The 13,031-nt window shown below is 58.9% G+C and overlaps 1 protein-coding gene across 7 annotated transcripts in view; it reads right to left on the reverse strand.

Annotated features, from left to right (window-relative positions):
• Nucleotides 1-2,816: 2,816 nt before the first annotated feature.
• BANP (BTG3 associated nuclear protein) overlaps nucleotides 2,817-13,031 on the reverse strand; it is a 123,484-nt gene continuing 113,269 nt past the window's right edge. For all 7 annotated transcript variants that reach the window (XM_029924731.1, XM_029924729.1, XM_029924728.1 and 4 more), the window contains 2 exons: nucleotides 7,062-7,205; nucleotides 2,817-3,407 (listed from right to left, as the gene is read on the reverse strand). In XM_029924731.1, the coding sequence (XP_029780591.1) occupies nucleotides 3,336-3,407; nucleotides 7,062-7,205 (216 nt within the window). In that variant the 3' untranslated portion in view covers nucleotides 2,817-3,335. The remainder of the gene's footprint in view (nucleotides 3,408-7,061; nucleotides 7,206-13,031) is intronic.

Genomic DNA, 13,031 nt, shown 5'->3' on the forward strand with positions numbered 1-13,031 from the left:
ACAAGCTACAGAACGGGAAAAAAAGACCTGCGAAGCAGGTATCCGATGAAGGGTTAGGATCCAAAATACATAAAGAATTCATACAGCTCAATGGCAAAAATCAAACAACCCTATTAGAAAAGGAACAAAGGACCTGAATAGATATTCTTCCAAAGACCGAAAGGCCAGCAGGCACGTGGGGAGATGCTCGTGATCACGGGACAAGAGGGAAGTGCAAACCCAGACCACCCGGTCAGAGGGCCTTCTCAAAGGGTCAGAGACGGCGCTGGAGGGGGAGTGAAGGCCCCTGTGCTCCGCAAACCGGCGCAGCCCCTCAGGAAAGCAGTGTGGGAGTTCCTCAGGAAATTAGAAACAAAACTGTTGCAAGACCCAGGAGTCTAAGTTCTGGGAATCTATCTGAAGAAAATACACGTTTTTTTCTAAAACAATTCCCAACTTTCCATGTATTCTACAAGTTTGGATATGTCAACCTGTCATTTTAAATTGGTAATTAAAAACACCTTTCCGTTTCCATGTATTTGACCCACGCGTTACTTGAAACGTTATGCTACTTAGGCTGCAAACATTTGCACACAGTCTCCTTTTCTCTCATTAATTTTTACCTCGATCCCACGCGGTAAGAGCGTGCGGGCTTCCAGAATCCCAGTCTCCTGAGCTCTGTGGAGACCTTCTGTATGATCTGCTGGACGCGGCGCTCCGCCGCCGGGCCGAGACCTTCCTTCACGCTGTGCGGATATCCCGCACCTACCGGCTCCTCCACTGCGTTTCTTAAGTGTCTGTCAAGGATATTAAACCTGACACCTTAACATTGTACAGTCTCTTGATCCTTTTTCTCTAGGGCAATAAAAAGGGGCTTTAAAACAATTTAGCTCCTTCCTGCCTGTCCCACTTACAAGGCAATTTTTTTCCAGTATTTTATTGTGTTTGAAAATTTGAACGTGAGCCGGGTTCAGGCCCGGCACTTAGACATTATCTGTGCTTGTCATTCTATTTGTTCACCCCTCTTTCTTCATCTAAAACCTCTTCCTGGACCTCTGCTCCTGGTCTTGAAGAAAATTCCTCGCAATCTCCTTTATAGGACGGGTCATCTGTAGGTAACACCGTCATTTGGTTTATAAAAGGTTTTTAAAATATCATCCAACTCTTTAATAGCTGTGAGATAAAATTGATAGGCCAAAAATTTCACCCTTTTAAGTGTATATTTCAAGGACTTTCAGTGTATTTAGGGAGTTGGGCCAACATCGCCTTGAATTCCAAAACCTTCTGGTAGCCTCCCACAAAAGCCCGCCCCGCCCCCCGACGGTCGTGCCCTGTCTCTCCCGCCCCCACTGATGGCCACGCCCCATCTCCCCTAAACCGCCTGACGGTCACGCCCCGTCTCTCCCGCGCGGCCCCTGCACCCAGGAGTCTGCTGCCGCTCGCTGCGTCTACAGACTGGCCTATTCGGATCGGCTCACGGAAACGGGATCATCTGTGTTATAACCCGTCTCTGACCTTCACTCCTCTTTATGGCCAGCCAGTATTCGTTTTGTGTGTGGCGAGATCACATTGCTCACCCATTCATCCGCTGATAGACACGCGGCTGTCCCCACTTTTTGGCCGTTAGCAATAATGCCACAATGACCATCTGTGACCATGTTTACGTGAGGACATACGCTTTCAATTCTCTTGGGTGTATGTACACCGTACACCTATGTGGACATGCTGGGTCCGATGGCCACTGTCCCCAATGTTTCTGAAGAACATTCAGTTTTCATAAACACTCCATTTCTCTCTCTCGGTGCCGTGCTGGCTTCCAGCAGGCGTTGAGAGGTGGCTCGTGCTGCTGTGAGCCACCCACTCAGGGGCTGTCCCTGCTCTCCGGCTGCTTTGAGAGCGAGCTTCGGCCTTTAATGGCATGTGGGTGTCCAGGCCCGATCTTCCTTTTACTTCTCCTGGGGATCTGCTCCGTGTCTGCGATGCTGTGAATGTCATCTTCCTTCTATTCCCTCCTTCCGAGGCTCCCGACTCCTGAATGGGATCTTCCTCCAGCCTGTGGAGCCGGTCCTTTTTCTCATATCCATCTGCGGGAGGATGGCCTCTCCCAGTGACTGTCCTCAAGCCACGGTGCTGGTCCCTGGAGGGTGGGTGGAGGCATGGGACGCAGAGGTGCCATCCCACTCTGCTCCCCTGGCCTGCCTTCACCCCTTGGCATGCGCTGGGCTGAACTGCCTGGCACAGCACCCACAACGGGGTGGCATGGGAGACCGCGGTTGTTTGGGACGGCAACGTGCCGCACGGCGAAGTAGGTGAGCACAGTCTCCCGGTGGGACTCTCCCAGACCGCTGCCAGGTGCAGCTGCCAGAAGGGAGCGGACCCGGCAGGCCAGACCTGCTGGGGACATGTCATGCACACCACCTCTGGGACTTCTGTTTGGAACGATCTTTCTTCTTAAATAGGACAAGGCATGCTTCTTCGGACGGGAGCTTCCCTGTGGATCCGCAGAGCTGTGACTCCGTACAGCGGGGAAAGGCCTGCATCACTCACGGGCACAGCATGCTTGCGGGAGCCCTGCCGTGCGGAGACAGGCACCCGGTCCCGAGGGCGCCCGTGTTCGAGACGGCGCGTGGCAGGGGGCAGCGCGTGGCATCTGGGGAGCCATTCCCAGCCCCTATTACACGGGACCGGAAGAAATAGCCACAACCCTTCCTTTGAAAAGGACCCCACATCCAGGGCCAGCACGGCCGAAAGGGCCTATGGGGAGACTTCCCGGGCACCCACCAGGGATGAGGCCAGCCTCAGGGTGACCCATCTCTCAAGAGGAAAGGACACAAAGCTGCTGTGGTCATAAATACATTTTATTTCATTAGAAATGCATAATTAACAGTTCTGAGAGCATTTCCCCCTAGAAAAGTAGGTAAGCAATATTTCCATCAAAATCCTTAGTTGTCTTTTGCAAATACCTATGTTCCTTACACTGAACAGAGCACATGGCAAAAGGCTTCTGCTACTTCACTTTTTTTTTTCAGTTTTCTTTTTTGTTATAAACACCATAGCAAATTAAAAAAAGCTGTTTGAACAGAGAAAAATATCATAGTTCTTGATTTTCCGCATGTCCGGGACGCGATCCGCGCTGCGCTGCCCACTCTTCCCGAGACACCGACAGTGGGACAGAAGGGAAGGGTCTTCCGGCAGGGGCAGCGGCAGTCCCTGTCACCAGCTCTGTGGACTGGGGTGCCCTCCCCGTGGGTGAGGCTTCCTGATGCACTTGAGCTGAACACGTGCAGCCACCTCCGTGCAAAGCCGTGGGACCGGGGCGGGGCGCGTGGAGGGCAGGGTGGCCGCGGCCGGCCCGCCTACTGGATCTGGATGGCCCCGTGCTCCAGCTGCATCTCGGGCTGCAGGGGGGGCTGCAGGGTCTCCGCGGTCTGCAAGAGGAGAGAGAGGAGGGCTTTCTAGAAGGCGCCCACCAGCGCGAGTCTGGCCGCTCACGGGTCATGAGACACCGATGGCTTTTGCGCACAGAATACACACAGACAACAGGGCTAGAAAAGGCCCAGGGTCCTAGGTGCACCCCTGCTCTGGGGGAGGACTCTCCCAGGGGCCATGGCCACTCTTTCCAAGACTCTGTTTACCCAGGCCACCCACCGGCCCTCCCTGCACACGCTCTGTGGCCCAAAGAAGTTCTGTGCGTCACTGGGGACGTCTTCGGGGCCCTTAACCCACCCTGCTTACTGAGAATTTCGGTCACCGTTTTGCCTTCTTATAAAAACTATTTCAATGTTCCAAAAAAACACCTCAGGGGCAGTCACCTTTCTCTCCTTAACGAGAGAAGTTCTAATCCACGCTCTACATATATTTAAAGGATTTCAAACGTATATTCGGCTTTAAGATAAAGGGAAAAATACAACTTGGAACAAGCCACCAGTCATGCATCTCAACTATCCAGAACAAGCCCAAAACAGACTGACTGCGGTTTTTTCCAGGCTCTTCTAAGCTGTCAGCCAAAGGCAACGTCACAAAGATCGGACCCTCAGAGGTGGGCCTCTGGCTGTCCTGGCAGGAAACTCGGTTGCAGAGGTGAGGCGTGAGGGTGTGAAGAAAGGAAGAGGCAGAAAGCCGTGGACGGCGGAGGGCAGGAGCCCCGGGTGAGGGGCTGGGGCTGCAGCTTGTATTACTGACTAAGGCTGCAGGTTTGAAATCCAAACATCAAGTGACAATGCACACAGTGAGTCCTGAAAGCAAGGAGGGCCCCTGCAGCCGAAGGACTTGGCCTGGGTGTGAGCCTCACAGCCCGCGGGTCCAAGGGCACAGGCAGGGCAGCAGCAGCCAGAGCATGAACCCGTGAGGCGCGACCACACATCTCTGGGAAATTTCTGGGAGGGTGGCCTCAGGCGTGTTGGCGGCTGCAGGCAGAGGGAGCAGGGTGGGTGACGGGCCCGGCAGAGAGGCCCCTCTGGGACCGAGAGTCCCTCCCCATCCTTGAAAAACTGTAAGGGCAGCTTTGGAGTCAGGCACACAGAAGGCAGAGCACAGATGAGGTGGGGACCTGCCTGGGACTTGGGAACCCCCACTTTCTGAAGAGGACCCCTCCCTTCTCCTGTGTCCTCAAAATGGAGCACCAGACCCATGTGTCAGGCAGGAAATGTAGAGAAAGGGCTCCAAGCAGATGACTCAGAAAGTTACAGACGTTTGAGGGAACAGAAGGCAGCGGGCAGCCGTGGGCACCCACACAGGGCAGAACTCGGCCACCTGCCTGTGCAGGGGTCCCAGGCCAGGGCTCCCCGCAGGGCGCTCAGGCTGCTCCGAGGGGCCCGTGCCCGTCCCCTCGGGAGTGAGAAGGCTTTTACAGCCCCGGAGGCTCCTGGGGGCTTCTCATCTCTTCCGAGAACGAACCTGGGTGCGCGGCCCGGCTCTGACGGGCACACGGAGAGGAGATCCTGCAAGAGGGGAGCCCTTTCCTTCTGCAGATGGGGCCCTGCCTGTGGCGGGGCCCCGGGGACACACATGGGTGGGGTCCTCTACAGGGAAAGCTCCCAGTGGGTGCAAACCTCCTTCTATGACCCGTTTCTATACGTACCCATTAAGTGGGTCCCAAGACTAGCCAGGCAGGAATGGAGACAAAGTGCACAGACAGGAAGCCAAGGTGGCAAAGAGCTAAAATGCACACGGCCTTCCTCAACTGTGAAACGTGTCAAATGACCACGAACTCAGCTCAGTGAGACGCTCAGCACAGCATCCGAGTCTGGAGCACACACCGGGGGACCCTCCACGACTGCTGGGCAGCGGGGAAGAGAACCGCTTTCATGCCATGACCCCATTTGTGACCACAGAGGGCGTCACACGAGCCACCCAGCATGGGAAGAGGCAGGCCTGCAGGGGATCTTCCTTCCAAGACAAGTTAATGCTCAAACCACCGAAATGAGGGGCCAGAGAGAATTCCACCTCGTCCCCCCAATACTGTGGGCTCCTGATCACACCAAACCCTTCTCAGTTGATCTCCAGGGTGGAGTGAGCCTCTGTGGTCACCACTGCACCAAAGCCACAAGCGGGAGTGGTCTGGCGGGAGGGGGGACAGAGGGGACAGAGAGAAGGAGAGGCAACGCCCTCTCCAGGAAACACGTTTGCCAGCTGGAGCCTCGCTGTGAATCAGGAGATTAAGAACTGAAGTCCTCAAAGGACTGCCAAGTTCACCGCCAGCTGCCCGGTCGCGAGGTCACCCTGAGCACCCTCAGTGGCTCCCCTGAACCCCACTCGTCAGCAACCGCGTCACGAGGCTGCAAGGAAAACGGAGAACCTTCCTTCCTGCCGAGGGCAGAGGACACGCAGCACCAGCGCGGGCCTGAGCCGAGTGGGGAGGGGACTGGGCCCCGTGGAAATCTGGGGCCTCAGTTCTGAGCGTCAGAGGCCCACGGCATCAAGACACACGTTGCTCCTCAGTGCCGGGACGCAGAGGGACAGGCGCGGGCCCGGAGGACGGCAGGGTGTGCGAGAAGGCAGGCAGGACCCAGCCGGCCGTGCTCCGAGCAGACGGGAGCCCCTGCGCCACAGTGGATCTCGGCCTGGGCTCAGCCAGAAGGCCCGCGAGGATTGAGAACATGGGTACCCGCAGGCTGAGCTTTGTGCCACCGAGTCCCGCGGTCTAGGGACCCGTCCTAGCTTACTCTCACGAACAGGCGACCCATCAGATTGAAAGCATTCCGTCCCCTTCAGGGGGCCTCCAGCTGGCTCTTCGCCCTGGCATGGAGGGCCCAGGGCTGCCTTCCCAGACCCAGGAGATCTGAGAAGAGGCCATGGTGTTCACCCGGCCGAGGGCACTCACCGGGGGCCGGCTCCACAACCGATGTCAAATACCCAAGCAGCAGCCCCCTTATCTGACTGTTTCCTGTGCTTCAGGGTGGGCACGGAGACAACGGGGGGCTCCTGGGACGGGGGCGGGGGCGCCGGTGCTCGGCCAGTCAGACTGCGTGGGGCATGCACAAGCTGAGCAAGGGGAACCCAACGTCCATGTGGTTCCCAGCAAGGCCCTCGGCTGCCACGCTTTAAGGCGCCCAGGCAGGAAGCTGGAAACCAGGCCAGACGGGGCCCTCGGGACCGAGTGACGCCATCCTGCATTTCCGCTGCCGAGCAGAGGAGACACTGGGACAAGGGCCCACAGCCAGCCCCTGGGAAAGGGTCAATGCCGAGGGCTGGGGTGCCAAGGGCAGAGCCTGTTGTCTGCAGGAGTGCTGACCTCTGGGTAAACAGGGACCCTCTCGCTCTGCAGCTCCCAGGAGCTACCTCCGTGGGGTCCAAGGCCTCTGAGCTCACAGACGAGCATTTACCGGAGACACGGTATCTCCAGAGTTGGGTTTAATACCAGATGTGGGCCAGGACCCACCTCCCCACCTTCACAGCCTTAGACACGTACAAAAAACACAACCCCCCAGCAGTGTGTGGGTCCACACCGCGTGCCTCTCCGTGACTGCGCCTGGCTCACGGGAGGACGTCGGCAGGAGAAACGCCCCAGATGTCCAGAGCCGCAGAAGCCCCAGGACCTGTCCCCAGACAGGGTGTCCCCTTGCACACGGGACGGGACCCACCTGAGCCGCGGCGGTGTGGTCAGTCACTGGAGCCAGCTGGACGTACTGGACCTGGATGTCGCTGCCCTGGAGAGGTGAGCCGTCCACCCCCGTGGCAGCAGGGTCGGAAGAGGCCACGGCTATCAGCTGGGCCCCCTGCAGCACCTGGGGAGACAAAGCAGACCCCGTCAGCACGGACACCACTCTGCCACGACGGGAACCACGGGGGACAGCCCAGGGCCACACTGTGGGGTCTCATGAATCACACTGGAGCAACATCTGATCAGCAAGTGAACACGCATGTATGGCGTGTGCATGAGAGCATGTAGAATGTGCACGTCCTGACCAAGTGTGCAGCACGTGACCCCCTCGAACCCCCACGTACTGGGCACAGTGAGCTCAGGGAGGGGCCGAGGGTGCCTGAGAGGGGGCAAGGAGACAGTGGGGTATGGGACAGACGCAGGAGCACTGGAGACCTCGCAGAAACCACTGTGGAACGAAGACGGCGGCAGGCCCTCGACCCGCACTCTCCGGGTACCCCCAGAGTGCTCAAGCGCCGGGCACACGAAGAAGCCCTTGGCCAGCAGACGCCCGCAGTTACAAAGCAAAGCAGAAAGGAGCCGGAGGCAGGGCCCCCGAGGCTGCAGGCGGAGCGGACAGGAGTGCGGGGTGAGGAGCTGCCATCAGGAGGGAGTTCCGAGGCACTGATGGCTGGAAGGGAGCAGCCCCCAGGGACAGGAGACCCTGAGTCCCTGGGACACCCCACCGTGGACTGTGCCTAGAGGAGGGGGCAGATGAGGCCCCTGGCGACGGGCTCTGGGTGACCCCACCACTCATAAGCACCCCCATGCCCAGGCCCAATGCCCACTCAGCCCATCTGGTAAACAGCTGGGCAGGTGGGCTGGCACCTCACTGCCCTGCAGAGCAGACGGGGAGGTAGGAGTGAGGGCATCTGTGGCTCTGCACTCATGAGGGAGCCGCCGGGAACTGTGGGGATTTACAACCCCTTCGATTATGTGTCCACAGGACCTAGGACGCCTGTGACGGAATGGTCATGCTTGCCCACCAGCCCAGCTGCCTCCCGCGGCAGTGCTCAGGGCTGAGGAGGAGGGTGACGGCGCCGGGAGAGAGGAAGGGGCCGTGCCGCCGGGGAAAGGCGGGCTCGGATCCTGTCTGTGGTTTCCAAACGGCATGGCAGTAGTTTTTGATGAGCCCAAGTTCTATTTCCTTAACGACGTACCCATCACTAGAAACACAGGTGAGTCCAGCTCTCAGAATAAAAGGCGGCGGGAAGGTTTTAACCACATTCCCTCACATGCGTCTTCAGAAGCCGTTTGCAGACGGTTTCATGCCCTAACACCAGCCGGCTGTGCCAGAAAGACGCGTGCCCCCAGGGCGTCCCGGCCGTGGCAAAGGGACTTTGCAAACAGGATAAAGGTGAGGACGTCAAGACGGGGTGTCCTGTGGTATCAGGTGGGCCCCACGGCACATGACACACTAGCTGCGGAGGCCAGAGATGCAGTGTGAGGAGAGCCTACCGGCCGACCGCTGGCTTGGAGGATCAAGGACGGGCCATGAGCCGAGGAGGCGGCAGGCCTGGAGGCCGGGACAGACAGGAATGATCGTCCCCCGGAGCCTCCAGGAGGAGCCGGCCCCGTGACAGCCTGCCGCAGCCCCCGAGAGGCCCGTACCGGACCTGTGGCCTCCAGACTGTGCGAGAAGGGGCGTCTGGCGTGAGCCTGCCGGCGTGCGCACTGGTTGCCGCAGCGCAGGACACGCACACGACACGCCTGCCTCTCCTCAGCTGCCTCCTTCCAAGGAGCTGGCCTCTCGCTCCCAGGGGCTGACCCAACAGTGGCTCGCCTTCCATCATAAGCCTTCTGGACCAAGGAGTGCTCAAAGGAAAGGTTTGAAGAAACTGGAGAGAATCAAAGTCTCCGGTATCATTCACGTTTCCTCTTCCCCAGGACTCCCCTCCCTCAGGTGGCTCACGGTCCAAGCAGACCCGGTCCTGCTGGGTTCCGTACGCCCCACCCCCCAGGTGGCAGGGATGGCCCCGCGACCCCGGGGAGGGGGGCAGCCTCTCATCTAACTAGCAGAGTCACTGGGAACAGGTGTGTGGCTCAGGGGGGTGCTCGCACAGGGCCAGCAACCCGGCCTCAGGACAGCTGGGAAAAAGACCAGAACAGAGAAAAGGCGAAAAGTACTTGGTGGTAAAACCTCAAAGTGGCACAGACGTTCACGTGCCTTTCACGGGGGGAGAAGGTGGAAGGAGGGCCTGGGACGGAGGGACGGAGGGACGGAGGGACGGAGGGACGGAGGGACGGAGGACCGTGAGGCCGCCACGCCCAGCGCGGTTTTGCTGGATCCTGGACTGAACTTAAATATTTAATTTTTTTTAAATTTATTTTTGAGAGAGAAAGACAGTGCGAGCAGGGGCGGGTCAGAGAGGGAGGCACAGAATCCGAGCAGGCTCCAGGCTCCAAGCTGTCAGCACAGAGCCTGATGCGGGGCTCGAACCCACGAACTGTGAGATCATGACCTGAGCCAAAGTTGGACGCTTAACTGACTGAGCTACCCTGGCGCCCTGTGGACTGAACTTAAAAACCACACTCCGTTTTAAAACCCAGGAGCTACAGCGCTAGGTGAGGTCACAGCTCTGTCACCACTGGGCGGTATAAGACTCCTCGGCAAGGTGGTTTCGGTCAACGATCCACTCTGTTTTAACGAGAGCCGCGCAGGCATACGTGGGCTGTCTCCAGAGGAGGCCCCGTCTGACCCGGGCTTGGGCTGTGAGCCACCAGCCCTACGACGGAGGGCACTTTCCGGTTTCCTGAGGAAGGACTGTTTCCTGTCAGCACTGCCAATGAGGGGACTTGTCATGTGAGCCACACAAGTGACTAAACCACAAGAATGAGACCATCAGGAAGCTCGGCACCTGACCTGCCGCATTAGGACACCCCAGGAGGCACATCACCAGCCTGGCTGGCAAATGGAAACAACGACAGGACAGCGTTTCCACCTGAGATTTCATTCCAAACACCACGCCTCCCAGTGCGTCCACACGGGTCTGGCTTTGACAGCTGACTCGGGAATGAGTCCAGGTCAACACGCACAGGACTGGCGGGAAAGGCCTTCCAGCCACTTGGCGCCCCTGCCCTTCCTCACCCGTGGGAACCTCAGGGCAAAGGGCTGGGGATGTGGCCAGAAGGGTCGCGACAATGCCCCAGGAGAAAGGCAGGCGGTGGGAGTCCGACAGGGAGACAGCTTCTCCTGGGGGCTGTGGGGGGGAGGGGACCGGCTTCCACCGCAGGGGACGGAAGGCCGCTCAGGGCCAGCATCGGGGCAGCCACGGAGAAAGCCGTGCCGAGCCCCGGATCACAGAGCGCCTTCCAGGCCCGCTTTGCGCACGCTGACCTCTCGAAGCCCGGGTGAAGGTGCCGCGGAGACCCGGGCCACCACCCTGGCCTGGCCCTGCTCATGGGTTCATTCCGTGGCTACGCTCAGCCCCTCAAGGGGCACGTCCCCCACCACGGGCCGAGCTCCGCAGGCGCCGGCACCCCGGCCGGGGCTCCAGCCTCGGGGGACAGATGGCACCGCAGACCAGCAATCTGGGATACTTTTCTCCTCGAACTCCAGAACAGCTCTCTTAAGGGGAGACTGAGGGACTAAAAACACAGGAAGGAGGGAGCAGGAGACGGCCCTGCCCGTGGGGAGCTGCCTCCCCAGGCCCGGCCGGGATTCCCAGTGCTCAGGTGGACGTGGGGCCTCACCTCACCCGAGGCCAAAGAGCGACATCAATGGGCCGACTGAGGAGGAGCCCGGGCCGCGGCCGAGACCGCTCTTGCCCTGCCCAAGGGCGGACGGAGGAGGAGGAGGTCTTGGTCAGATGGGAGGGGGCGAGTTACAGACCACCAGTCTCCCAGCCACTGGTTCGGGTCACTGAGAGCAGGTTCCGAAGAAGCGCCGCGAGCTCGTGCAGAGGGCACATCACGACCACTGACCGGCGGGCACCCCCCGTGGCGCGAGGAGGGAAACCCACTGACCGTCAGGCCGCAGGGTCAGTTCACCCTTTACGTCATCCTCTATATCAAAGAATGAGCCGCACTCGCCGAGCAGGGCTTGGTACAAGACCCCTCCTTTCTAGGCCACAGTCAGGGCAGAGGAGGGGATAAGTGACCAGCGCAAGACAGGCCAGTCCCAGGGCCACACGGAGAAGCACAGAGACAGCGGCTGAGAGGCGAGGGCCCAGCAGGTGTCGGCCCACAGGGCCTCAGGGAGGCTCCAGCCTGAGGTGGCGGACCCCGCTCTGTGGCGTGCCCCTCGGAGCTGTGATTTCCTGGGTAACGCACGTGAAACGGGCAGGACTAGAACCCCACAGCAGCCCTGAGCCCCAGCGGCCTCCCGAGCATGCAGCAGGTGGGGACACAGGGTGCGCACGTGGACTTGCTTTCAGACTGCTGAGGAATAAAGGCTAGTTACGTCACCTCTAAAATGCGGGGCAGCAAAACTGAGGTCACATGCCACTGTCACACGGGTCACGGGGGCACCCCAGCACGGACCCACTGCAAGTGCACAGTCCATCCTTACTCTGTTGGGGGTGAGAGCCCAGCACCGCCGCCCACCTCCTACCCGGGCGCGGGCGGAGAGTCTCTGATGCTCAGCTCCCCACTCCTTCCCGCTCCTCTGATGTTGGTGGCCTTTTCCAAACAGGCTCCAGAACGTAGAAAAATCAAACAGGAACGCAGTGAGCTCCCAGGCCAGCAGACAGAAGCATCACCTCCGGGCTTGCAGCGGCCGTCAGCCTGCGGCTGACGTGGGAGTGCCCCCCGAGGAGGGTGCGGGCGCCCTCCCAGCCTCCCGGACGGGACTCTCCCCGCAGGGCTGTGAGGCAGGGCCGGTCACTGCCAGACGAGGGGCCGGTAATGGTATAGGGGACGCGTCTGAGGCGGCCTACGCAGGGAATCCTGGATCCGAGAGCACGGGTTTTGGAGTGTGCCCATCTGGTTTCCCTGAGTGGTGCCAACCATGAGATGGTTTAATGCCCAACCAAAATAGTACAAAACAGCTACAACCCTAAAATAAATGCAGGAAGTTCAATGACTTTTCAGTAATGTTTAGATACAAAATTCTAAATCCAACCCAGAATGTGCTCAGATAAAACAAAACAGAAGATCCACTTGTGACAGTTTAATTAAGCGTGTGTGGCCAGGAACACAGACGCGGCCAGGAATCCAAAGGTATCCTGGGACACAAGGTCGTTCACTGGTTTTTGCCACGCATTTTGGCACCCAGCTTGTTAAGGAAACAGGCAATGAGGACAGTCTTTTCAGCTCAAACATCAATTCAAGGAGCAGCTTCCTCGAGACAAAAGAACAGCACTGAGAGCGAGGCCTGTCAGCCTGACCCGGGTGTCCACCAGCCACGAATCTCTCACTCGTTTCACAACAAATGCCAGAAACAAGTGATCGTTTTTTAATTTTTTTTTTAACAGTTATATATTTTTGAGAGACAGAGACAGATCATGAGCAGGGGAGGGGCACAGAGAGAGGGACACGTAGAATCAGGCTCCAGGCTCCGAGCTGTCAGCACAGAGCTCGACCGACCCAGGGCTCAAACCCAGGAACCGTGAGACCATGACCTGAGCTGAAGACAGACACTCAGCTGAGCCCCCCAGGGGCTCCCAAATGATCATTCTTAAGTCTTTAACCCTGTCAGGAACGTGCCTGCTTCCCAGGCTCTTTTCCGAGTGCTTTCAGGACCCGAGTCGCCGTGAGCAGACGGTCAGCAATGAGCACCAACGGAAGGGAGCCACGGGCAGACTCGGAACACGGCTCCTCTGGGGGCGCTCCTCGGACCAGCCTGAGGCTGGGGGGCCTCCTGACCCCTCACAGAAGGACGCCAGGTGGCAGGCAGCCGTGAAGAGCAGTTTCTGCCGTCGGCTTTGCAGCTCGTTCCGGCATCGGAGCACAAACCACAAACGTACTTTGG

Source organism: Suricata suricatta, chromosome 16 (genome assembly GCF_006229205.1).
Source record: "Suricata suricatta isolate VVHF042 chromosome 16, meerkat_22Aug2017_6uvM2_HiC, whole genome shotgun sequence".
Lineage (NCBI taxonomy): Eukaryota > Metazoa > Chordata > Mammalia > Carnivora > Herpestidae > Suricata > Suricata suricatta.